Below are 24,875 nucleotides of genomic sequence, written 5' to 3' on the forward strand. Positions count from 1 at the left end.
TAAGAAGTATTTTTTCTATTTATAAGTCTAATAAACTATACCTGAAATAGAACTAGTACTTTATTAAGGCCTTAAAAGAGCTAAAGTATTACCTAAGGGTTTTTTATATAATTTTCGGAACTTATTCTTTCTTTTTTAATAGCCTTATAAATTAGAATTTACTAAGTTAGGGTTTTTAGGGGCAAAGTTACTTTTATTAGATTTCCCTGTCTTTACTTTTCTTAATTTAGAATAAATAATATATTTTGCTTTCTGAGCTTTCTTAAGCTATTTGGAAATAGATATTGCCTTATCTTCTAAAAAAATAAATATAAGTATCTAATAAGTCTTATAATTAGATAAAATAATATTAAGAGTCCGGATCCGGTTTCTTTTAGAATATAGGTCCTAGTTAATTTCGAGACTAATTATCCGAGTATATAACTTAGTAACTATCTTACTATTCTTCTAATAAAGATCTCGGAGTTCCTTAAAGGCATTTTATTAACGGGTTTAAGGTACTTAGAGTATATTAGCTAAGTAAATCTTAAATCGCTCCTAATAGACCTTATATAATAGTAGGCTTTACTTTATTATAGCCTCCCAAGTATTATAAGGTTTATTCCTAAAGGCACTTATAGTAGAGTTAATTCTAGAAGAGTATCTATTATAAGTTTAAGGTTAGGTTCTAAAGACTACCTTCCAGGAAAACACGAATATTCTCTATTTCTTAAGAGACTTTTTATAATATAAGTCAGGTATCCGGATCTTGAGAAGCTTCTTTTAGTCTAAATATATCTTTAGGATATTATATAATAGCTTCTAATAAATAGTATTAAGATTGCTTTTAAAGCTTATTATATTAGGAAAAGAGGTGAGTTCTAACCCTATTTCAAGAAGTTCCCTAATAGGAATTACCGAGGAAGATGAAGTAGACTTATAAATAGAGTTTCTATAAGATATAGTAAACTATAAGGTATTTCTAAGGATACCCTTATATTACTCTAACTATAGGATATATTAATTAATTATATCTACTAATTCTTGCTTTTGTTAGAGCGCTTTGACTTTAGTATATAAGCCCTATTTTATAGCTTGGGCGGTAGTAACTCGGGTATTAATCTCGGTATCTTAATTATTACCGGGATTATTTATATCATTATTACTGGCTCTCGGAGGCTCCTAAGGGGCCCTATTAAAAGTATTAGATGAGCCTTCGCCATTACCTATATTAGGGTTAATCTATTCAACTTCCTCTATAGAAATAGCTTTGGTAAGAAGTTATATATTTTGCAGATTTCGAGATATAATTACTTATTAAACTACCTTCTTTAAGGGTAGAGAGATTAGCTTATAAGGTATTTATTAGTAGGTAATAAGATAATAGAATGAATTAGTATATTATGAAATCATAGTATTAAATTTAGTATAGAACTAATCTCTGTCCCTCCTATAAGGTCCAGGGAAGCCCCCTCTAAATAGGAGACCCTAATAACATATATATAATTAGTAATTTATAAGCCTAATACTTATAATATAAATAGTGGTTAGTTGTGAAGTCAAAGGGCCGCCGATCTCCCTGATTAATACCCGCAATATCCGAGGTTTATTACATGACCTTAAGTCACGTGCGACCCTATATATATTACAAATATATTATATAAAACAATAATTATTTTACTTCTTTTAATTTTGTATACTTTTTCTTTAAATAAGTTATTTCTTATTTATTATCTCGCAATTTTATTAATTGAATTTATATAATAAGCTCTTGTATTATTTCCTTATTTAGCCTCTTTCCAAAATTATTAATACGCTTAATTTTCTTTATAAAAGAGGCTAGCTATAATTATATTATAATAAATAATAATATATATTACTTTAATATATATATATATATTACTTTAATATATATATATATATATTACTTTAATATATATAAATAAATAAATAGCTCTTTTAAATTTTATATTTAAATTTATTTTTATTTTTAAAAAACCTTAATAATTTTAGATAATATTTTATTCTTATATATTTCGTTATAGCGAGATAAATATTACGCGTCTTGTATACTTAATGTACTTATTGTGTCACTCCGGTTCGCTGCGAGACGAAACAGGATTAGAGTAAAAGGAGGGACTATGCGGTAGAGATATAATGTTGAGGAAGTACGACTCTTATCCGATAGATTCGTCGGAAGAGGCAGGGTGGTGTGGAGAGGGGGAGGGGCAAAGGAGATTATTAGAAGCTTCTTTAGGAGTTAAAACATAATCAAGCTACTTGACGTCAACATGTGTGTCTTCATTTGAATACAAGGCAACTAGTCGTTACGAAGTGGTTCAGTCCTCAAAGTTTTGGGACTCATGAGTAAATACACGTGCTGGGATCCATTCGCCCCGTACTTTAGCTCACCCCAGCAAGGTTGAGCAATCCCGGAGTAGCTCCTGAGTGAGTCAAAAGCTCTTTACCTAAATCTAGTATCTGAAATTTCGAATATCTATGAAGAACTTGAAGATTGTACACCACTAGTATATGATGCATTCGACCTTGTGCTCCGGGACCTGATGAGTCGCGCCATGTACCTATGTCCTTTTTGGGTCGCAAGATCGAATGCGGTATGGCCATAGATATCCTTCAACTGAATAGTCTTCCGATCATGCATTTCATCCAAAGCAGTGAGAAGTATCTCAGCAGTCTCAATAAAATCGTTTCTTGCTGCCCACGAGAGCGGCGTCCTCTCAAAAATCTCATCCTGGGCCTGTAGACTCGCTCCTGCGTCAATCAAAAGCTTGGTGATGTCCTCACGCCCGCACAATGCTGCCAGTATCAATGGGGTAGCCTTTAATTCGTCATCCAAACACTCAAGATCCGGGTTGCATTCGTCCAGTATAGCACAAATTGCCTTGTCTCGAAAACGTTCGGCCTCGGCTTGGAATCGTTCCTCCGTCGGTTCATTCAAACCCGCCAAATCAAATAAGGCGGACTGGATATGCTCTCGCTTCAAATGGGGCCTTCGGTCAGGATCCATGATCCAATTATGGATTAGCAAAGCATCGAGCGCCTTCACTGCCTCCAGGAATCGATCGTTCATTTCTTCGACTTCGGCGATTGTAAGGGCACTGCTGGTTAGGGGTACTGGCTCGGAGTTGGGGCTTTTGATAGTCGATTGGCTGTGCCTCTGCGGAGTATCTTGGCTCCAAGTAGTCGATGCCGTTGAGCCCCGGTCTGGATTACCATTCATACCTGGTGGTAGCTGTCGAGAGTTAGAATGCTAACTGGGCCAGTTTGCAGAGACTTGCCTCCGGGCTGGAAAGTCGGGCTTCTTCCATTGGTACCAGCACTCGAGCTACGATATCTGAGAGGTTTGCCTTCACTATGTCGTAGGCGTTCTCTCTTTCTCCAAATTTGCAAATATCACGGTGATTTCTGTCCAGATCTACGCAGACCTCATCAGGTGCGTTAAGGATGGCAGAATCCCTGTTGACCACAATCTAATAGAAGCTGAATTAAAAAGATATATCATATCTGGCTTAGAAAATACATACCTTGCTGAAACCATGGAAATTTGTTGGTCTGGTTTCAAAGAAGGTCAGTATTTTGAATTTCTTCAATTGTTTACTGAACCTCTCAGCGGAATCTTGAGTAAAGAGCGAATTCGGTTTTAGGCACATCAAAAGGTCGTTTGCCGTACTGCCATTGGCAAACAGTTTTGCAAGTCGTACACCAAATTCTTCAAGAGCTCCAGTATTACCGCCGCGGTGAGGAGTGCCAAAGAACACTAACCCACGGGTAGCGTTCCATGTTTCGAGATAATTATCGGGATCATCTCTCGCGTTCAGGAGTGCCTAATAGACAGATGGTAAGTTCAGAGATGGTTGAGGCTGATCGAAGGGAGCATACCTGTTTGATTACAAGGCCTCCGAGGCTGTGTCCAAGAAAAATTATTGGGATCTTACTGAGGTCCTGGTCGTCCTGTGCTTGTGTTAATATCTCATTTCTTGCCGCATGTGCCATAGTTCATACACTGCCAACTATCTGACCAAATACTGCCGTCCTGAGAGATGGAATATTTTACTTACTCCAAAGCGAACCGACCTCTTCTGGCGGAGAAAACGGAGTAGGTTATTTGCATGATCTGATATTCTCGCCGCAGAGACACCCCTGGTCACTTTGGAATTGTATCCAAAGATCCAGACTCGAGCGTTAGGGAAGTCTGGGCCCAGGAAATCTCGTGGCCACTGTATTCTGCTCTCGGCATGTGTCCAGGTCTCGAAAGGGTGATTTTCGCGACCAGAGGGATTGAGACCGTGAACAAATACAAAGCTGCGCAGTATATGTCAGCATCCATGGTTGCCTGTTCCCATGCGGTCGTGCGATTGGGGGTGGTTTCCAAGCTAAGTGCTTTTAATGCCAATGGATTCCAGTGAAATTAAACAATTGCGAATTCTCAGACCCGAGGAAAGATCGTGCGACCGGGTGCACATAGTTTGGTCTTAATACTCACTCTATGTTGGGGGTATTAGGACTTTCCGGGAAGTAGACCTGTTGCAAGAACGGCGCTTTCGTCGCCATATCAAATGAATGCCGACTTCAGTACAAGTACTCGATGACTGTAACATTGTTACTATAGAAAGCTGAAATGGATGCTATCCGGTTGCTTGCGCGCTAAACCAAAGTAAAAATGCATAGGTAGGCCATGTAATAGTTGTTGGAGTATGAAAATGTTTAAAGGCAGGAAAAACTGGACGAACATGAAGGGTTTGGCTGAGGGTGCGCTGTGGTCAGGCTGCGTGCCGTGTTTTGAGCACAGCCTGCTGTAAGCGCTTCTAATAACCGGATGCTCGCATGCCAAAAGCCACACTGTCGGTGACCAGATCGAGATCCAAAGTGTGCCACCGAAAAAGCCTTCATGCATGGCTTGAGATCCTTTTCAATTCTGCAGAAGCTATTGAGTCACCATTATTTATTGATTTCATAAGCCGCCTCAGTGGGTGGTTCAGGCGTCTTTCCTCAGTCCACAGAACCACGGAAGACCCCACGCCAAGTAGTAGAGCCAGGTCATATGGTTCATGACAGCCGTTGGACGGTACGTTCCGTCCGCTCCTTGCATCGAACAAGCGCCCAGGTACTTCCAGGCCGCACTCCGCTATTCGTTTGGCAGCTCAATCGAGCCCCAAACTGAGACATCTGGCGCTCTCCGCACCCCTGCTGGGCGTTGACAATCTTGGCCAAAGTTGTTTCCGTGACCGACGATTCGATAAGTTTGTGACCAAGTATTGTGTTTTGGCACTTCGGGGCACATTTCCTGCAATTCAGTTGCTCTTGTGACGAGGACTTGCAGTCCGAGACCCAATTCCAGCAAGCTATATTCAGCCTGCTGACTCGCTGAGATCTTTAAAGATGCAGCATCTGGCACAGGCGTGCCTCCTTAAATCATCACCGCAAGAATGACATGTTATTATCCTGATGGTGCTGTTGCCGAAGGACTTCAGCCCTGCAATACAACTGCAGGAGCTGTATCGTCGTGCTGCCGCGTAGGAGATGTTTGTCTCACGAACGGCTTCTGTTTCTCAGCCGGACAGAACTCCCTTGTTAGACGAGGCTGTACCGATCGAACTTTTAACAGTACCGATTGCCCCCGCATATGCATCACCGGTATGAAATCTCTACCTATCATCCAATTTTTCAATCTACAATCCGCAAGTTCTAATAAGCATCATTCTAGGAGTGGTCTCTTCCGTAGACGTGGTCATGACGCCATGTGGTGATTACACCTACTTCTGCTGTGGCCAAGATGATGCGGCGAGAAGTTGTTGCACATCGGGAAATGGGACAGTTCTCCTCGCTGCTGGGACTGCCATACTTCCCACGGCTACGGTCACATACAACAACACGATCGCAGCCACTACCTCACCTACTGGTTGCCCCTCGGACAACAGTACTGCAACATCAAACATCAACCAGCCAACAAAAAACACAGTGCCAGTTGGTGCTGCTGCTGGACTTGGGGGTGTATTGGGTGTTGCACTCATTATCTTGGCCGTTCTAATAGCGATGTGGAGGAAGAAGGTGCATCGAGCAACCGAAGCAGAGCAGCGCGCAATGGTAGCAGAGCAGCGCACAACAGCAGCAGAGCAGCGCACAACAGTAGCAGAGCAGCGTGTAATAGATGTACAGCAGCGCATAGGTGAAGCAGAGCAGCTCATAATGGAGAGGGATCGGCGAATAAGGGAGTTAGAGCCATTGGGGAGGAAAGCAAGGCTGACAGGTCAATGAGAGGGAATTGATATGACTTCTTGAGTGTACCCAATTTCTAGTGCCGGGGGTCACTTCACCTAGCAAAAGCAGGCATTTCCCCAAGCGTTCTGTACTGATCTTTGAGATCGGTACCACCATGTGAAGAGACAATTGAGTTGCAGAGTCTTTGCTAATCCGGCTTTGGGAGGCCTTGGCAGCGAGGAGGAAGATTGAACGAAGTAAAGAAGCCCTCCCAGTCTTAAAGTAATTACTTCTTCCCTCACCAAAGCTTCAACTACCAGGTCACCAAAACCCCGCTTGCCAGTCTACTACGGGAGTATTTGAGACATACTAGAAGCTACCTTGGACAAAAGAATAACTACAGGTATACCTTCGTCGAAATTGCTACCAGTATCATCAAAGAGGATAAGTGGCATGTTCCTAATAAGCCTTGCTGTTAGTGAAAGCTCTTGCCCACCAATCTACCCCACCACCGCCCAGAACTCACGAGCCGGACGTCTTCACTCATCACTCAGCTGGGGAGATCACCAAATTCTCATTTCATGGAACACATCAAGCGACGCCTATTGTGATGTGATATAGGTAACCGTAATGGAAACTCCGATCAAGCCTGTTTTATTGACTACAATACACAACGCGAAATCTTGCCGGCCTAGCTCTCCAAATATCGGCGACTAAGGGCCCGTTTCGTGCGGACGCACGTCTTTTGATTACTGGCGTTCGCTAATAACCAAATTCTAGCGTTTAATACTAGTATTTGGGAGCTAACTTTTAATAATTTAAAAGTGTTCTGCAAAATGCAAAAACTCAATAACTATTGCAATTACGAAAGTTTTAGAGTAATCTCCGATAATCTTAAATCTTAAGTCTTATTTCTTTAGTAACTATTTCCTATAATTATAGGATATTATAACCTAATATTTATTTCTTTTCTAAGGCGAAAGTAATTAATTAATTAATTACTTTATTATAGCTTTCCTACTAAGAAAAATTTTATAATTGAAATTATGTGAGAAGTGTAATATTTTTATAATAATTAAAATTTTATACCTTAAGTGCCATAAAGGTAGTTAAAAGCCAGCATCCAAAAGCCAGCATCTTCAGAACCACCTACTATAGGTGGTTCTGGAAAAACTGCGATTTGTATGGGAGCAAATGCTGGCAATCAAATGCTAGTATTTGGTTGCTAGTGTACAAAAAAAAAGCGAAGCACTTATTTTTGTAATAACTAAAAGCTAGTGTTTGATTGCCAGCATTTGCTGGTGTTTGAAGTTTACGAAACGGGCCCTAAAGCCTCCCAAATACGTCCCTCTGCCGACAAGAGAGCAAAGCCAGGTTTCTAGAATAGGCATGAGGCCAGGGTTGAATTCGAACCGCGCAAACAAATAGCGGCCCTGGTCAATGGGTGCCTGCCGATCATGTCGCGAATTTCATCGGCTGCCCACAGAACAGAGCTTCTATGCTATCCACCAACTATCTACCTCACCGAGAGGTAACCTATCGCAGGAATTGTCGTGATCGCAAAACAGGTAGTGATGATGGCCGTGTCATCCGCAAGAACTTGTGGGGACACAAATCATAGGAGGAAAATTCACGAGCTAAAGTCTTTAGCGCGTTACCTACGTACGTGGACAGTGTTCTCGTTGATAAGAGGCCATACAGATTTGACATCCAGAGTCCTGCAGAAGGTGGGTTGTCCATGTTTACTGTCACTGGTTATTTGGGTGAGTAGGTCTACATGCTCGACTATACTATGACATTCCGAATTACAGCCGTTGCTAAAAGCGGTGCTGGCATTGATGTTGCATGGTTTTCAAATAGAAGCAGTAGATGAATCTTCGATGGAAATCTCATGGCCAGGCTTGGTAATGTAAAACTGGTTGGGCATGGTGAACAGTCTTGCGGTGAGAATTTCAAAACTCGGGCAGGAGAAACTCACTGATATCGACGCTCGGTCTTGACATTCTAACAGGATAAAGATTCAGCCATCCCAGCGCATTCCGAAACAACTCTGGCTTGCAAACCAAGCTCACCGGTAACCGATACTGAAGTTTTTAAGCTGAATCCAAAATAAAGTCAGAGCTTTTCTCTTTACAAATAGAAGCCATTGTTAAGAAGCGACCTCCAAACGGCGAGATATCTCGCTTAACCGTTTGTAATTCTAGCCCCTGTTCTGCTCAGCCTTATGTACGGAATGGTGGAGATCCTTCCTTCTCACAGGAATCATCGAACCACGGCCGCGGTGAAGGGTCGCTTAGGTACCGGGGAACTTCAGCTGAAAGAGTGTATATTCACTACCTTCTGACTGGTTTGTAAAGTAGGAGCAAACCAATGATTCGACTTGTCAAAGCGAGGTGAAGGAAAATGCAGCGTTGAGAAGAAGCTGAAAGATTTGCTAGTACTGATTGGGTGCTTTGCTGGGAACATCGCCAATTTATACCCGAAAAGTGTAGAGCCTTCAAACTTTCGAATGTACGATTTTCCGAAGAAGATTGATAGAAACAGCTTTCAGAATGTCTAACACGATGCAAAGTGCCACACGACTACGAAGAGTGCCCAGGCAACCCCGCAAATCGCTCTACTTTCCGTTACTTGGAACCCTCCCAGAACTTCTCAACCGTGCTCCAATACCTCTCCCCATCCTTGACAAGCGCCGTCATATGCGCCGTCTCCGTCTCCTCCAGCGTTGACACCTTCACGCCTTCCAATTTCGCCAACCTGGCATGCTCTCTGCAGTCTCTAGCAGCAACAACCTTATCCGCGTCACTCCAAATATAAAGTCTCTTTGCCCTCCTATCCACCAATTCCCAATCATTCAGTTTCGGGAAAACCCTATCAAGGAACGTCGGAATGCCCAGGCCATACCGCCCAATCGCAATCACGCCAAACATCAGTAAGATACCGGCAGCAGCAAGATACCAGAGGATGCCCTTGGGGAGGCCGGTGGATATTGCGGCCCATCCCTCAGCAACCGTCGGACGTCCGGGGCAGGAGTCAAAGATGATAGCTTTTGCGCGGAGAACGTGACCTGTCCCCTGCTTGTAAATCTCACTGATATCCGAGAAGCTCAGTGACCCGCCATTACTGAAGAGATGAACGAGGAGCCGCTTTTCAGGCGCGGGGTCTGAGTCGATGGCGGAGATTATTTGCTTGAGAGAGGCGCGACGGGTTGATGCTGTGGCGGTGCTGAAGTATTCTGGGAGGGACCGGACGGACAGGATCCTGGAGTTGGGATAAAGGCTACGGTATTGGTTATAGGCCGTGTTGAGAGAGCGCGACTTAGGAGAGATGCCCATCCATTGGCAGATGAGGATTGTTGTTGGATCTGTGGAGTTCGCGGGAGGTGTCGTCGGAGGGGTGAAAAGAAAGACGGTTTTGCTGAGTTTTTGGAACTCGAAATTCGGTTGTCCAGGGGTTGGGGTTGCCATTATCGGCAGTGGAATGGAATTTAGTTGTGATGAGATGGTGAGTTTGAATGAGGTAGGGGCATAAGCTTATATAATCTTTTGGGTGGAATTATGGCACGATCGTCGTGAGACGTTGGTGCTCACGTAAGACTTGGCTAAACAAATTGGCAATCGTATTATCCGACCTCTCATTTTGAGGCCCTCGCCTATCAAATGCCACAGAGGACGTGCTGACTTGAGCAAGAGAGAAGAAAATTGTTCGCCACGCCAGGCAGATTTTACCCCTGAGTCCCTAACCCAGGTGCCCCATATGCCAGTATCGATAGAGAATAGTAGGGAATGACATTGCTGAATTCAAAGAAACTCTAAAACAGAAGACGCTAGATCGCAATCTAACCTTGCGATATTACAATACTCGCGGTGAGCTTCCACAGCTCAGATAGGCTATGGTCACGTGTCTCAATCTTCCCCTCCTCTCGCAACAGACGATGAAAAAGGGGAAGGGGAAAGAAGAGAAGATCGAGTATACATTCCTTCCACAAATTTTGCGTTCCGTCAAATCTAAGAAGCTATTTTTAAGGGAGCTTCCCAGTGTCGACATGGCCCTTAGATTTCGCTGCCCTCGACTAACAATCGTCGATACTCGCTCCTACCGCCATGGTAGATCTTGGTGCGTCTGCAAAACCAACCTAAACCATCCCAATGGATCTTGGGACAGACTTTTTCATTCTTCCCGTGTCCAAAAGTGTATAGTTTCTGGGTTGTTGTCAGCTCTTATTAGCTTGCGATCTCGACTCGTCCCGCGTTGGCCCGACTCCCGAGGTTGGAGGTTTCCCGATAGTAACGTTTCGCATCCGAACTTTAAGGAGAAAAGGTTCATCCTTCCCACAAACAACTGCCGTGAAGTATCCACGATGTGCATTCGAGCCATGGATTCGACACGCGGGTGGATGCATCCGGCATGTCTCTAGACAATCTTCTTCGAAGACACGGCAAGTGAGGTCTGGACAACTGCCGAAAATACTCCGCTCACTGCAGTCTCGTGATTTAGGGGGAAGAGGGGAGGGGAGGGGGGAGGGGGGGAGGGAGGAAGAACCCACATGCAACTCATCCTTCAGGGCCTTCACTTCCAAGGCCTGAAGCCCCATGCACGCAAAATGCATCATCACTCACCCATCCCCACAACCGTTTCCCACCCACCAGGTCGAATGATCGCAACACCCTGGGAGCCTGCACCATTACCTGCGGGGCCTGGATATATCAGGTCCAAGAATACGGGCTCGTGAGGGCTGAGGGCACCACTCCCTACTCCGTCCCGCCACAGACGCAGCCACGAATGGCGGGGTAAATTTACACGCTGTTACATGTCGTTGGCCGATCGATCTCCCCGGATCCCTCCCACTTCAGTAACAGGCCAACAGCCAGCACTTACTCCGTAATCCTTTGAAGGGCCTACTCCACCATACAGGTTTCTCTTATCCTGTGCTCTAGCCTCTCGGCCTCTCGGCCTCTCGGCCCTTCCAGGACGTTGTTGTTCCGATCCCATCTGCCGCCCTGTACATACTTTTATGGCGAATCCGTGTGACAGCGGCCACTATTCCCGAAACACCGTGCGCTCCACGTCAGAGGAAAGCATGTACTTCCGTACCGTGTAATAGCAAGTGCTTAGCTCTAGATCCGCGAAGGCAGGTCACACAATCGAATCGGCAGCTCTCCAATACGTTACAAATCCTCCCCGACAGGCCCCGCCAAGCCGAGTGGCGGCAATGTTGGTGAGATGGGAAAGCGATTTAGTGGAGATGACCTCCTTCTGGGACACGGCCATCAATGTTTTGCCGTCCTGTGTATCTGTGCCGCCTCTAGGCCTTTTGGTTAATATCTTTGTGTTCCCGCGTGTCGATGCAAAAATTATGATACAAAGCCCCACAGCATTTCCTGCTTCTTGACGCCCCCTTTCTTTTACGCGGGAAGCAAGTGTTCACTTAATGACGACATACGTAATTTTTCCAATCAACATACACACCACACTTTCACCTGCTTCGACGAATCAACCCTTTGACGGGATCGCATCATAAATACCCCGCCATTTTACCCCGCTATCCCAGAAGTACGCAAGATGGCAGCTCAAGCTCTCATCGAATCGGTTCTACAAAATTGGCCTGCTGTACTGGGAATTGCGATCACGGCATACCTAATCAGCAATCGATTCAACCGTGGCCTAAACAGATATCCGGGCCCGTTTCTAGCTTCCTTGACAGACTGGTGGAGATTCTGGGTTGTCTACAAACGGAGACCTGAGGTCGAGCACATCAGACTGCACGAAAAACATGGCGACGTCGTGCGATTGGGGCCAAACGCCCTCTCCTTCTCAGACCCAAAGGCATTGAAAACGATATACGGATTGAATAAAGGATTCACAAAAGTATGGATTTTTGCCACACCCTCAAGTACTTGGTGACTGACAAAAACACAGACCGAATTCTATCCCGTCCAACAAGCTGTAGCATCCGGGCACCGTCTCCCCTCACTCTTCAGCACCACCTCTGAAGCATTCCACGCTCAACTCAGGCGGAGTGTCAACAGCGCCTTCTCCATGACTACTCTCATCCAATACGAGCCTTTCGTCGACTCCACAACCGAGCTTTTCCTCTCGCAAACCGAGAAACTTTATGCCAAGACGGGCACCGCGTGTAACTTCTCGCGCTGGCTGCAGTTCTACGCTTTTGATGTTATAGGCGAAATGACATATAGCAAACGACATGGATTTCTAGAGGAGAACAGGGATATTGATGGGATTATTGATTATGTCGCTAACTTGTTCGATTATGCTGCTCCAGTACGTCCCCTCCCACCACACACATCGACCAATATCCCAACCTAGATCTAACGATTGAATTTCTAGATCGGCCAAATCCCCTTCCTCGACCTCCTATTCCTCAAAAACCCCATCTGGCTCCTCCTCGGAAAATATGGGCTAGTAGATGGCACCTTCCCCGTCGCCAAATTCGCCCGCGCCCGCATGCTCGAACGCTACCCCACCTCCTCCGACCCGAAATCCGCCACCATCCTCCCATCCACGGAGCCCACCGCCGAATCCAAGAAACCTGACTTGTTGTCAAAATTCGTACAAGCAAAGTACGATCGCGCGGAATTCATGAACGATAGTCTCGTCATGACGATGGCTATCTCTATGGCCTTCGCGGGCAGCGAAACGACGGCGATTTCTTTGTCGAGCGTGTTTTATTATTTATTGAAGAATCCGAGGTGTATGGAGGAAGTATACCGGGAACTGGATTCTAAGGCCAAGGAAGGCTTTTTCGGGGATTATGAGAACGGGTTGGTGACATGGACAGAGAGTCAGAAATTGCCATATCTCGATGCTTGCATCAAAGAAGCATTCCGACTTCATCCCGCTCCTGGACTCACATTGGAAAGAATTGTGCCACCGCAAGGAGCGGATATCGCGGGCCATTTTGTAAAGGGAGGCACGATTGTGGGGTGCAGTGCGTGGGTTATGCATCGACGGAAAGAGATCTTCGGGGAGGATGTTGAGGTTTATAGGCCCGAGCGATGGCTTGTCGACGAATTGAAAGACAAGAATGCGGAAGAGAAGCGGATCAAAGAGATGACAGGGACAATGTTGCAGTTTGGAGCTGGAGCTAGGACGTGTATTGGGAAGAATATTAGCTTGTTGGAGATGTATAAGGTGGTTCCCAGTTTGTTGAGGAGGTTTGAGGTCAGTAGCCACCCCTCCCCCTTTTCACATTTTCTATCCATTGCCGCTGTTAAAAGAGGGAAAGAGGAGAAGTTGACCTTTTATAGATCCGCCTCGAAGACCCAACGAAAGAATGGACTATCCACAATGCATGGTTCGTCCGCCAGCTAAACTTCAACACCACGTTCCACCGCCGAGAACTCGTCAAACCCTCTGCATAGTTTGAGCCCCCATCAGCATTTGGGTTTCACTATCTTTACCCCAATTTGGATTCTAGCGCATAGATAGCAAGCAAGTTTATGTCACCGATTCGGCACCGTGTCGAGCAGCCCGTGACGAAAGCAAGCAATATTGCTGCGCAAGACAATTGAATTGTTGCATATCGCATTATCTGCCTTATGAGATAAGACAAAAGATAAGATCAGTAATTGCGGCCCGTCATCTAGCTCCCGCTTTCTTGGGCTTTCTGGTACAGGGGGCGCGGGAAAGGGGTTATCACGTGACAAGTAAACATTGAACATTGCTGGTGTGATGACATTCACGCTCCCGATGATGTGACACACATGTAAAAGGGTGGAGCTTGAGCGAGTTCAAAAACCACGATATATTTACGATTCTAAATTGTTCCCTAAATTGTTCCAAAATGCGTCAAAACCCGCTCAAGACCAACGAGAAGTTACGAGACCTCTGAAAAAAAATTGCCACCAAGCGGACCCCCTACCAGGGAAATTGGTTGTTCACATAGCTGTAATACCGCCGGCACCGGCAGCCGGGAAAGTGGCCATTTACCCGTTCGTCGATATCGCCCGTTCGACCATCACATTCCCATGTCGGGATAATGTGTTGAATGGCGTAGATGCGGGGCTCTTCTAACTGGTATTCTCGCCATGTATGCCGTGGTAGTAGTCTGGAGGTTGGGCAGCACTTGTAGGTGTAGGTCGCTTGATTGCACGTGTTGACCGTTGTTGGTGAAGTCGGTTGCGGTCATCGTTTTTGGCAAAAGAAGCTCTCGGTTAAGGACCTTGGTACAGGAAACTTTGAGGTGGTAAGAAAGAGAACAAACGCACACAGAGGGAAGAGTGGGGGTATTTGTAGACGCTTTGCCTTGTCCTTAATTAGGATAGTCCGTTGAATGACAGAAGATATTTGGATCTCCTTGTGAATTAAGTAGTAGTGATGGGAGACTTATTCGCAAATGACATGAGAGTGTGGATGTGAAATGGCAAGAAGTTTTATAGCTTCCCCAAAAATCTGCTAGTCTTTACTTTTCCCTTTTCAACTCGCTGTAGGCGGTTTAGAAGAAGAGGCGACGGAACTGATGACTCCAGTCCACATTCAAAAGTACTCATAAGGGCGCCGTATCTTCCGCCTCGTCTGATATATGTGATTCACATTCATCAAATACAGTCGTTGGCTCAAATGCTTAGCGATATATCTATAGTGACCTTGGTGAGCGAATGTTACACACCTCAAAGCCTTGACTCAGAGCCAGGCCGGCATGGCTATAAAATGCCTCCAATTCTCCCCGAACTTCCAGTTTCTCCTCTCCAGCAACTAAAATTTCAAAACCTCAAGACAATTGATCAAAAAAACCAAACACAATCTTCTATTATTTTGCGTTCGATCCGTCGAACAGATTTCAGTATTAAGTCTTGTCCTCCTCAATCACTTCAGCAGGCGCCCAAAAACATACACAGCATACCACAAACGCATCTCCGAACCTCTCACAATGTCTCCGGCGCCAATACATAAGTAGCATTCTGCGAGTCAAACCTAACGTTCCCAGAGCACGACAAAAAACCGATCAAGCATTGTCAAATAAGATTCGCACTGTGCATGTATAGAAGTCTACGGGAACTGGACACCATATGGTCATATATCACGAATGTGGGAGAAGGATGAAAGAAGTGATTATGAAAAGGGCAGCGGCTATACCGCCTCCTTGTGCCTAAAGCATGGTAGCACTATAAAATTAGATTCTGAAGAAGGTGAATGCCCCCAATGCAAAAGGATACAAATACAACAACAGTGGAATAGCATATGCTTCGCTATTTCAGGGTTAAGTTAAGGTATCTATATTAACAAATCAATTGCCCTTTTCCTAGAATAGAAAATAAAAGATACTTGGCTACAAATAGGGGTTCTTTATTTATTATCGGGATATAGCTTAAGTTAATAAGTAGTATAAAGAAGTTTAGTTATAAAGGAGTAGTTATGTAGGTTTATTTTGTCTACTAAGGCCTAAATTTAGGTACTAACTAGTGATCTTATACCTATAGTTATTCGATCTAAAACTTCGGCATCTGCGGGTCTTCGCTGCGTTAGGGGTTCCTCTTCGTTACTTTTCCCTAATTTATTACTTTTCCCAACTCACCTTCAACACCGCCAACGCCAAATATGATTTAGCAGAAACCAGGAATCGCGATATGCCTGGAGGCCCGATAAAGCTAACTGCATTCTTGCCCTAGGAATCCGTGACTTCACCTATGACTACAATACAGCCACGCCAAAACTCAAAGTAAATCAACACTCAAAACAAAAACCATCTGATTCAAGATATTCTCTCGCGTTATCCGTGCACTAATGGTCATCCGTCCTGAAGGGGCTGATGCATTGGGCAGAACAACCTTGTCATCCACCATCGAGCCCACTCTAAAGCCATTCAGTGGACCTTCTCTAACCCATTTCTCCAGGTCTGTACGATTGCCTCCAACTGGCCCTGCGAAAATCTTGATTGAAGCGCGTATTTTCCATTTAGAATAGCCCAACTCTCGTATAAGGGTGATCACAACAATGAAACAGCTTTTCTTTCCTGGGTTGCAGAAGGCGATGGCTGTTGGACGATGTTCCGGAAACCCTGCGTGTTCGTGCTTCATATGTAGCACTTTTGTTGTTTCGTTCCAAAGGCCTGGAGATGAGGCAATTGGGAAAATATCATACCCGTTATCCTCCACCGACGCCGCTCGGATTATGCAGGCTTCTCTTTCTGTATATTTTGGTGCCTTATGGGAACTTTTTGCAATGTATATTGTATGAGACTCAAGGTCCTGGAACTTCAAAGCAGGAAATGTTGTTCCTTCTTCAACTGTGTCTCTCAAGAAAATTGAAGTGTCGAGTGTTGGTAACAAAGGAATTCCAATAGCGCCAGAAAAGTCATCTTTTATTTGGCAGTCGAGTATGGCAAATTCACATCTGGGGTAAAAACCAGACTCTGTATTGCGCGTTACAGGTAGTTCAATACGGACTCCTTTGTTTGTCACTGAATGAGGTTGTCTCCGCGGCTTGCTGGGAAATGGTACTACGTCTTCAGATCCTAGGAAGGCGTCTGGGCTGTTGGCGAAAACTCCGGTGTCCATCGGGCGATCCAAATTGCGATTCCCAACTAGGCCCCAAGCGAGTAGGGATTGGTCATCGGTCTCCTTTAATATCTCTTCCTGCAACCTGGTAAACGCTCCTCGGCCTTCACCATAAAGCAATGGCATATTGACGTCGAATATCCCAAACAGTGAATACGCGACGTCTTCAATTCGGGTTGTCTGCCTCTTTGCCGCCCACGCCATTTTCTTTGCGACGCTACAATCTCGTCGGTTTTCGGGTTTTGTTAAGACATCTTCTGGTATAGAGGTAATTCTGGACAGAAGTGGAGAGAGGTCCTCCTTTCTGCCCAAATATTGCCATTGATTATCGAAAAAGTCGACCTTTGCTGGTGCAATCAACTCCTGGAGTGTCCAGCCTCTGGTGAACCACCTACTTTCCTCAACTGTTTTGTCTTTATTTGAAGGGCCGTATGATGTTTGCGTACTTAATGCGCGCCCGACGTCCTCGAGATAAGCGTAGCAGACAACCGAGCCTTCATACCACCCATACATAGAATTAATAGCCTCAGACAGCTCAGCACTACTGCTTTTATCGATGCAGCAAGTATCAATCCAGATATAACGAAGACCTTCTTTTTTGCACTGTGAGCTAGCATATTGGATTTTCGTGGCCCCGCACATGCCATGCCATTCCGAGCCATTGATATGCTGGAATTCAACCTCTTCCACACCCCACTTGAAGATAGTGCTGTCAGCCTTTATTTCTCAGAAAAAGACACGGTCGGGACGGAGACGCAATATAGAGAGATCTTACGCAATGTGATAGGATGGCATATTTTGGGATTTGAGAACCGAAATACTCCTCCAATTCATCGTACGTACGTTGAGTAGCCGCATCTTGATCGATCAGAGAACCTTCCGTGAAAATTTCACGTCTCCTTATGCGAGGATCTGAAGTGTTGGAACTGAGTGTACGCTGGTACACTGTAGTTTATATACCAGATGTATATATAGAGTGCTTACCCCGCGTAAGCTGAAAAATCAAGTCGTCAACCTCCAAAACATTGCAACATGAAGCGTTGAGTAGCCCACGGATGTGACAGATCTCATGGGCCAACTGAAGATGCTTCACAAGGACCTGGCATTCGTTAAAGTTGGGAGCTGCGCAAATTGGATTCGATATCGGAAATCCGAGAGAATCATTTAGATTCGCATCTTTGGAGTCGAGGTCTTGCTCCCATGTGGGTGATGAAGCGGTGACGCCCGAGAGGCTGAGCAAGGCGGAGCAAGTATTACGGTAGGATTTTAGGCGGTGAAGGGGAAAAAGTAAAACGACCCCCACCCCCCGCGGGTGTCGATTTGGGTGTCGATTAGGGGGCCACTAATACCAAAAATCTAGCTTTCTCTTTAATTTAATTTAATTTTATAAGGAATTAATAGAATTTAATACTTTTTCATTTTCTTATAGCGCTAATTAAGGGTTATTCATTTTTTTTATATAAAATTTAAATTACTAATAGTTCTTCCAATTAAAGAAGCTAAAAAGTAAATAGTTTATAATATAAAGGTAAGTTTAAGAAAGCTTGGAAATTTAGCGAATAAGTTCCTAAACCTGGACCTGAGAGCCTTTTAAGCCCCTCATTTATAGGGCCTTCTAGGGCCTATAAACTAGAACTTAATTAATTAGTATATAAAGTTTTTTAAATTAAAATTCTATTTCAAAAATCATTTTATTGTATATTAAGAGGCACATGATTATGTTATAAGCCTTATAATATATTAGCCTACACTTATATTAAAAAATCTAGCTTAAGGTCTCTAAATACCTTGGCCCCCAATCGACACCCCAATCGACACCCGAGGGGGTGTCGTTTTACATATTTCCTAGGTAGCCAATTACAAGTCGTCCCCATGATTCCAGGCGAGAAGGGGGAATGCGAGTATCAGCCGCGAAGCAGCTGCTCGTGGCTTTGAAAGGCCTCCACGAAGTTGGACTTGTGCATCGCGGTACTTCCCCATCCGCAATCGTCGTCCTAGAATTTTTCGGGGTTTTCGGTCTTTTCGGGGGTTTTTATCTTTCACACTAGATGCTAATCCAGCCTGCAGACCTTGACGAAGGGGCACTGATGTGGGAAATGCACTCCTCCCTGGCTGAGTAGGACACGGTGACTAAATACCAGCGGCTCGGCCGGCCAGAAAAGGTGTGTTGAAATTGGTACGCTACCATAGCTAGCTCACCAGTCCTTCCAGCACCAGGTTCAACCACTAATTTAGGGTTCTCCACTCTCATTTGTCATGCGTCACTCGCTGAGCTTACCAAGCTTACTAGTATATCGTCATTTTGATTACTTTTGATTTATCAGCTGATTAATAATGTATCGGAGAAAGCGGGCTCGGCATCACCGGTATCGCGAAGGGTAGTGGGAATAAATCCCTTACTTTGGACACTTTTCCTCTGTTTTTACACTTCACTCTCCTGTATCTAGTCATTCTACAGATTGTCAAACTCCAATATATCGATTTTCCATCAATAAATCGATCACTTTCCAATAAGGTGCTTCTCCGTGATTACCTCTGGAAGCGGGGCGAGCTCGCGGAGCAGGTGACTATCCCCTTGGACTTACTTACTTACTTGGGAGCAAGTTCTACCTAGTAGATTTCGGCCTTACGATCAAAGATGGAACCTCGGTGCGCATCAAACAGCAAGCACCTTACTGCTTCTGTGCCCCGGAGAGGCTTCAGAACGCAGATTCAAGCTTTGCAAGCGCAAGCGACATGTGGAGTTACATGTGCCTCTTTGCAGCTCTGTATCTTGGCTACAACGTTTTCTACGGCAACGAGGGCGGGTCGACGGCGTTCAGCTGGGTCGAACAGCTGTATGTGCGCGATGCCTGAGCAGTGGAAGGAAAGTTTTGGTGGCTAAAGGAAGTCAATGATGCTTGGTACGATCACACAACGACTCCTGATCCTGAGAGAGACTTTGCATATGGGATCGCACGAATGCGACCTGAGGCCAGCCAAGCTGAACGAGAGCTCGTTCTATCTGTTATGCACAAAGCGTTCTGCTATTTGCCCGAACGTCGCATAACCGCGGAACAGCGTTGCCGGATTCATCGTTTAGAGCCATCATAGAGATATATCAGTGTTGAGCGTATTAGGTTCAATGGTGCTAAGCAGGGGTCAGAGCTGGAGGCAAGTCGAGAATCAATGGCAATTTTGTGTTCATAGTCATAATGTCGTTCTCTGCTTCGTACCTGCACTAGAAACTTCATTCTTGTGGTTGCCTCAGCATTGGTTTTACATAGGCCCTGAATACCCAACTTCCGACTCAACTCTAGCCACTTAAATGTGGCTACTGGGTTGCGTTCCTTTCATTTATATAGTTCATTGGCTATACTCATGAGCTGATATCAATAGTATAAAATTCTTGGTTGAAACCAGGATCGTGGATACAGAACAAAGCCTATAAAAAAAGACTAAAATGCAGTTTATGTAGTGGCTACTGAAGATGAAGATGGTGATGGTGATGGTGATGGCGATAATGGCGATAAAGTGCGCCGTTTGATTTGTGCTTGCTAAATCACCTAGCAAATGTGAAAGTCCTGCAACGGATCTGGGGCTATATCTTCTCGAATGGTCGACTTGTCGATACTCTCAAAGGCTTCGCCTTGCATGAGTCCGTAAACATATGACTCCCCAATTAACTTGAAGCTTTTTTCAGTTCCCTTGCAGCAATCCCCAACGTGCCTCAGAACGTACGGTACCCCAGCACCTAGGAAACAGCACACAGTAACTCCTACTTCAACATGCTTTGGAACAACACCGAAGTATCCGCGGTCGGTTAACACGAGCTGCCGACCGCTGCAGAAATGCGTCATTTTCTCGCACATGTCATTGTCGGTCTCTGCAGTAGGACATCGAATCGGGATCCTCCAGACTGGGCGGCTTATCAATATGGCATGCTTGTCAATCTCGTTCGTCCGAGGCCTCCACTTCTGTAATGCAGGTTGCTTGGCAGGACCCCTGGGATTCTGAGTCTTGTATCTTCGACGATCGGACACAAATTGAGCCAAGTCACCGGTCTCTATTGGCTTATATTTGATTTTGGATCTGATATTAATGTCCTTGCTCAGTTGGCGGATGGTATCAATTGCAACGCCGCGGACCTTGAGCTCAGCAGTACCATCGGTGATGTGTAACACTTTGGCACGGTATCGGTACTGACGCTGGCTGAAAGCTGATAGCACACGCCGCCAAGCCCAATCATCCATTCTTCGCGGATAGAGAGACTCCAATCTGGTACCCATGATGGCAAATCAACGAGAGTCGAGCCCTCTTTCAAGCAAGGCAGAAATCATAGACTAAATGCTGATAAAAGAAATGTCGCTATTTCAATATATACTTATTCTATTATAAAGGGGTAATCAGCTTGCAGTCTCTCCGCATTTGCATCTGCCAGAATAGGGAGTAGCGCGAAGATCTTGTCTCGTGGGTCCGTCGCTACAGAAGTCCGATTTTTGCAGAGCAAAGGCAGTAGATCCCTCCGAGCGGTATATGTGCGGGTCCTGTGACGATAGTCGAGAAGTAAGACTTATCGGAGTATGTGGCTAGCGTAGATAGATGGAACATTCGTAGATAAGTATGTCTAGATGAGATAGATGAAAGACCGCAGGTAGAATGGGTTGGTGAGCAAATCAGTGCGTTGCCTAACGAAGCCCAACTTCATGATTCTGTGCGCACAGGCTATTAAGCGTGCATTTTCGGCTTCACTCAAAAATAGTCCGCCTAATTAATCGTACTCTATCCTAGCTCTTACTACGCTACCGCCCCTCGCTTTCACCTATTAGAAAGACTATGAGATTTCTACTAAATATAAGGAGGCAATACGCTAGCTTTATTACTTTAATAAAGTCTCGGTTGATACATTAATAATATATTATAAATCTAATAACATTATAATTAACAAGATTCTAAGATACTTATGTAGTCCCACAGATGTGGCCCGGAGACAAATTCCACAACGAGGCCTACACGAAAGCGTCTCAGAACAGTTGGCGACACCAGGAATACAAAAGCACGGGCGGCCATAGAACAGTCAAATCAAGCACCGGCAGTAGCGCTCAGTTATGTAGGATTTGGAAGACTTGTACTAACGCTGCGGCAGCACCCTGATGTGCAACGCGGCAGCGGATGGGAGTACTGGACAGAACTAATACTCGCGCACCCTAGAGCAAATGGCAGTACTGCACCTCCATCACTAAGTACCACTAGAACAAAGGCAAAGAGAGCTGGATCGACAAACAGCGATAATAGAAAACGCTGACTAGACACGGTCAAACACACTTAGACCTGCCAATACAGCAGCTCTGCTACGCCCGACACCTCCTCTCACACACTCGGCGCCTCTTCCACACCCTACACAGCCCTTAACAAAAGAAGAACAAGGAGTAAAATTGCAGGCCTACAGAACAAAAATCAACAACGAACTGAACTAGTGCGAGGACACAAAGTTGAGGCGCGAAAACTAAGGGAAGTTAGGGGAGAAGATTTAGCAAGGGAGACGCGGTAATGCGGATCAAAGACGGTCAAACGAGAAGCTCAATGGCAAGAAATAGTGCGGAAATGCGGGGCAGCTGCTGGTGAAGGCGAAGCTCAAAGAGATGCAACGGAAGCGGCGGAGAGAGTACAATTTGTAGAAAAGACTGTGAAAGAGCTTTCAATAACCAAAAGGAGCCCCAGCAGTGGGGTTTAGATGTTGTACGAGTGGAACTGCGCGGGGTGGAATAGTGAGGAATAGATTGATACGGAATCGACATTCTGGATTTGGTGTTTGAGATTTGAGAGGATACGTTTGTTCCTGGTTTGCGGCTGGGGTGTGGGGGTGGTATATTGTTGAGTGTTCCCCTTGAAACAGGTCTGGGTGTCTAAATTGTCCTCGAAGTACCAATCAAGCGCTGCTCTACAAACTTGGTGAAAATTCTGACTACCTTAACGATACAAATCCTTCGGGGTGAAGTATGTACCGTATCATGCATGAAGAGTGTTTAATAGCGCGCTGCACTTCCACCAAGAACGATTAATACTTTGACCGAAAAAAAAGCTTGGCCTAAAAACTGAGGGCTACCCACGAAAATCTGGCCAGAAACTACAGGAGAATATTATACGCATGGCCGCTGATCATTATCGCGGTTCAAAGAAAAATGCACTAGCACTGACCGGCAACAGAAAAGATGGGCTAGAAATGCCAGACCGACAGCCTGGCATCAGGTGATGTGCTAGATAGGACTGACTGATCGGGATCAACAATCCTCCGGTAATAAGACCACTCAGTCAAAGCATGAATCAGACCAAGTTGCATAACAAGAGCGAGCTGGTAAATAAGAAATCAACCAAGATCATCTCACCGGATAGATGATATTTCCCATCGGACGGACTATCCCAACGCAGTCCATCCACAACTCCCCACTGTTGCACATCGCGCCCGCCTTACCAGACCCACATATAACCCAAACTGCATGTTTCCACACCCATTCGTATCATCTGCATTTCCCCAGACCTGCATCTTCCCTAAAAAGGGAAGACTCGTGTCTCACGTGACGCAAAACCCCGGGTTCAGGAACAGCCGAGACACTTGAACACCTAGTTTATTGACCGGATAAGCCTGTTCTGACTTCTCGGGCCATTTTCTCTTGAATTTAGATTGGTATCCGGAAGGTACCGGCTTTGGAGTGTGTCCTTCATTTTCGTGGAGGCAGTGTATGTGAGCGATCATCAGTGGGCGTTCCACATCTCCTCTGATTCGTCAAGGAACGTGAGGAAATATTGGGAGGCGTTGGATGGGATCAACAGCTCCCGAAGCCCCATGGGGCCGTGTCTCTTCGATCCTGTGAGAAACGTGGTGATTGGGAGTCGCTGCCGTCATCGTACCACGGGGCTGGGAGGGAGCTCGTTGTTCCGTTGCTAGGGGGAATTACCCGCTGCACATATAGGCTGAGTGCGCATTCTTGCGATTCCGATCTATTGTTAGCCGCAACTTCGAAAAGCACTTCTTTGTCTCGAACCCAGTCAATTGATCTCACCTCGATTCAAATAGAAATGCATCAATCGTTGATTTCTCTGCTTGCGTTGGCGGCGTGTGTTAATGCGGGGACACCGCATATCATTGATGTGGGAAAGGGTGGAGCTCTTACATTCAGCCCGGACTCTTTGACTGCAGCTGTTGGTGATACGTGAGTTATTCCAAATCTCTTCTTCGAAGCCAATTAAGGATATGCTGACAATCCTGGCTACTGCAGGCTGGAATTCCATTTCTACAGTGGTTCTGGAGGCCACAGTGTCGCGTCGTCCACCCTCGAGAGCCCTTGCGTGCCAGCTCCCGACGCCTTCTTCTCGGGATTTCAAAAGGCAGACACCACGGGGGTACGTTTGCTCTAATTTGAAGTCCGTCGAATGTAAGCTGACATCGACGCAGGATACCACTTTCGTCGTAAATGTAACCTCAACCGACCCCATCTGGTACTACTGCTCCCTTTCCTCCCATTGCCAGGCTGGAATGGTTGGGGTTGTTAATCCTCCTTCCGGAAAAACCATCACAGACTATACGGATGCTGCTAAGAAGGTTGCGCAAGCTTCATCACCAGCGACGATGGCAGGAGGTGTTTTGACGAGCATAAATGAGGCCGCGGAAAGCACAATGGTGGGCACGAGTAGTAGTGCAATCACTGGCAGCGGAGGGCCATTGCAACCTGCCACGACCACAACAAGTACGGGAACATCAGCTACGTCGGTCCAGACTGGCGTTCAGGCTTCACCCACTTCATCGACAAGCACTGGGGCCACACCATCACCCACCAAGAGTGAGGCGAGAAAGGGCAGTGATTTGTCGATCCTGCTTGGACTGAGTGTTGTGGTTGGAGGATTGGTGGTGTTGATGGCTTGAGAATGTGAAGTCTGGCGGGGTTGGCATGAAGTTGTGGGGGCTGTCATGTGGAAAACAAATACAGAAAAGGGGTTCAACAAGACAAACAACTAGTTTACCATACCGCCTGTGGAACAATGAAAATGTTTCGCAATATATGATTTCAGGAGAAAATTAGAGAAATATGAAACCCGAGCACAGTAATGGGAGCAGAAAATAGCACTCACGTGACGTGGCTGTTCAGGCTCTGAGTCAACCCCTCCACAAAATTATTTACAAAA

General features: G+C 45.4%; 8 protein-coding genes across 8 annotated transcripts; 4 read left to right on the forward strand and 4 right to left on the reverse strand.

Moving 5' to 3' along the window:
• Positions 1-2,264: 2,264 nt before the first annotated feature.
• K444DRAFT_581897 (ankyrin) lies at positions 2,265-4,673 on the reverse strand. Its single transcript, XM_024877766.1, has 6 exons — positions 4,484-4,673; positions 4,059-4,302; positions 3,880-3,951; positions 3,525-3,824; positions 3,279-3,470; positions 2,265-3,232 (listed from the first exon to the last, which is right to left on the reverse strand). The coding sequence occupies exons 1-6, from the start codon at positions 4,549-4,551 to the stop codon at positions 2,477-2,479; spliced, it is 1,632 nt and encodes a 543-aa protein (XP_024742571.1). The 5' UTR covers positions 4,552-4,673; the 3' UTR covers positions 2,265-2,476.
• A 740-nt stretch (positions 4,674-5,413) lies between these two features.
• K444DRAFT_659837 (uncharacterized protein) lies at positions 5,414-6,336 on the forward strand. The gene is made up of 2 exons (XM_024886397.1): positions 5,414-5,634; positions 5,705-6,336. Exons 1-2 carry the CDS (start codon positions 5,427-5,429, stop codon positions 6,253-6,255), a joined length of 759 nt encoding a protein of 252 aa, XP_024742572.1. The 5' UTR covers positions 5,414-5,426; the 3' UTR covers positions 6,256-6,336.
• A 2,208-nt stretch (positions 6,337-8,544) lies between these two features.
• On the reverse strand, positions 8,545-9,705 carry K444DRAFT_608241 (uncharacterized protein). The gene has a single exon (XM_024879337.1). The coding sequence runs from the start codon at positions 9,663-9,665 to the stop codon at positions 8,826-8,828; it is 840 nt and encodes a 279-aa protein (XP_024742573.1). The 5' UTR covers positions 9,666-9,705; the 3' UTR covers positions 8,545-8,825.
• A 173-nt stretch (positions 9,706-9,878) lies between these two features.
• Positions 9,879-10,694, forward strand: K444DRAFT_184765 (uncharacterized protein). The gene has a single exon (XM_024870863.1). The coding sequence runs from the start codon at positions 10,091-10,093 to the stop codon at positions 10,613-10,615; it is 525 nt and encodes a 174-aa protein (XP_024742574.1). The 5' UTR covers positions 9,879-10,090; the 3' UTR covers positions 10,616-10,694.
• A 981-nt stretch (positions 10,695-11,675) lies between these two features.
• On the forward strand, positions 11,676-13,621 carry K444DRAFT_184773 (cytochrome P450). The gene is made up of 4 exons (XM_024870864.1): positions 11,676-12,066; positions 12,118-12,480; positions 12,547-13,380; positions 13,467-13,621. Exons 1-4 carry the CDS (start codon positions 11,761-11,763, stop codon positions 13,578-13,580), a joined length of 1,617 nt encoding a protein of 538 aa, XP_024742575.1. The 5' UTR covers positions 11,676-11,760; the 3' UTR covers positions 13,581-13,621.
• A 2,863-nt stretch (positions 13,622-16,484) lies between these two features.
• On the reverse strand, positions 16,485-17,547 carry K444DRAFT_495725 (HET-domain-containing protein; the record flags this gene model as incomplete). Its single annotated transcript, XM_024873274.1, has 2 exons — positions 16,485-17,411; positions 17,491-17,547. Coding segments are annotated over 2 exons (984 nt in total), but the record flags the coding sequence as incomplete, so codon positions are not given.
• Positions 17,548-20,296: 2,749 nt separating this feature from the next.
• On the reverse strand, positions 20,297-20,533 carry K444DRAFT_488577 (uncharacterized protein; the record flags this gene model as incomplete). The annotated part of the gene is made up of 1 exon (XM_024873168.1): positions 20,297-20,533. A coding segment is annotated over one exon (237 nt), but the record flags the coding sequence as incomplete, so codon positions are not given.
• Positions 20,534-23,710: 3,177 nt separating this feature from the next.
• On the forward strand, positions 23,711-24,804 carry K444DRAFT_608245 (Cupredoxin). Its single transcript, XM_024879338.1, has 3 exons — positions 23,711-23,905; positions 23,972-24,095; positions 24,148-24,804. Exons 1-3 carry the CDS (start codon positions 23,772-23,774, stop codon positions 24,613-24,615), a joined length of 726 nt encoding a protein of 241 aa, XP_024742578.1. The 5' UTR covers positions 23,711-23,771; the 3' UTR covers positions 24,616-24,804.
• Positions 24,805-24,875: the final 71 nt, after the last annotated feature.

The sequence above is a fragment of the Hyaloscypha bicolor genome (assembly GCF_002865645.1).
Source record: "Hyaloscypha bicolor E unplaced genomic scaffold K444scaffold_16, whole genome shotgun sequence".
Classification (NCBI taxonomy): Eukaryota; Fungi; Ascomycota; class Leotiomycetes; order Helotiales; family Hyaloscyphaceae; genus Hyaloscypha; species Hyaloscypha bicolor.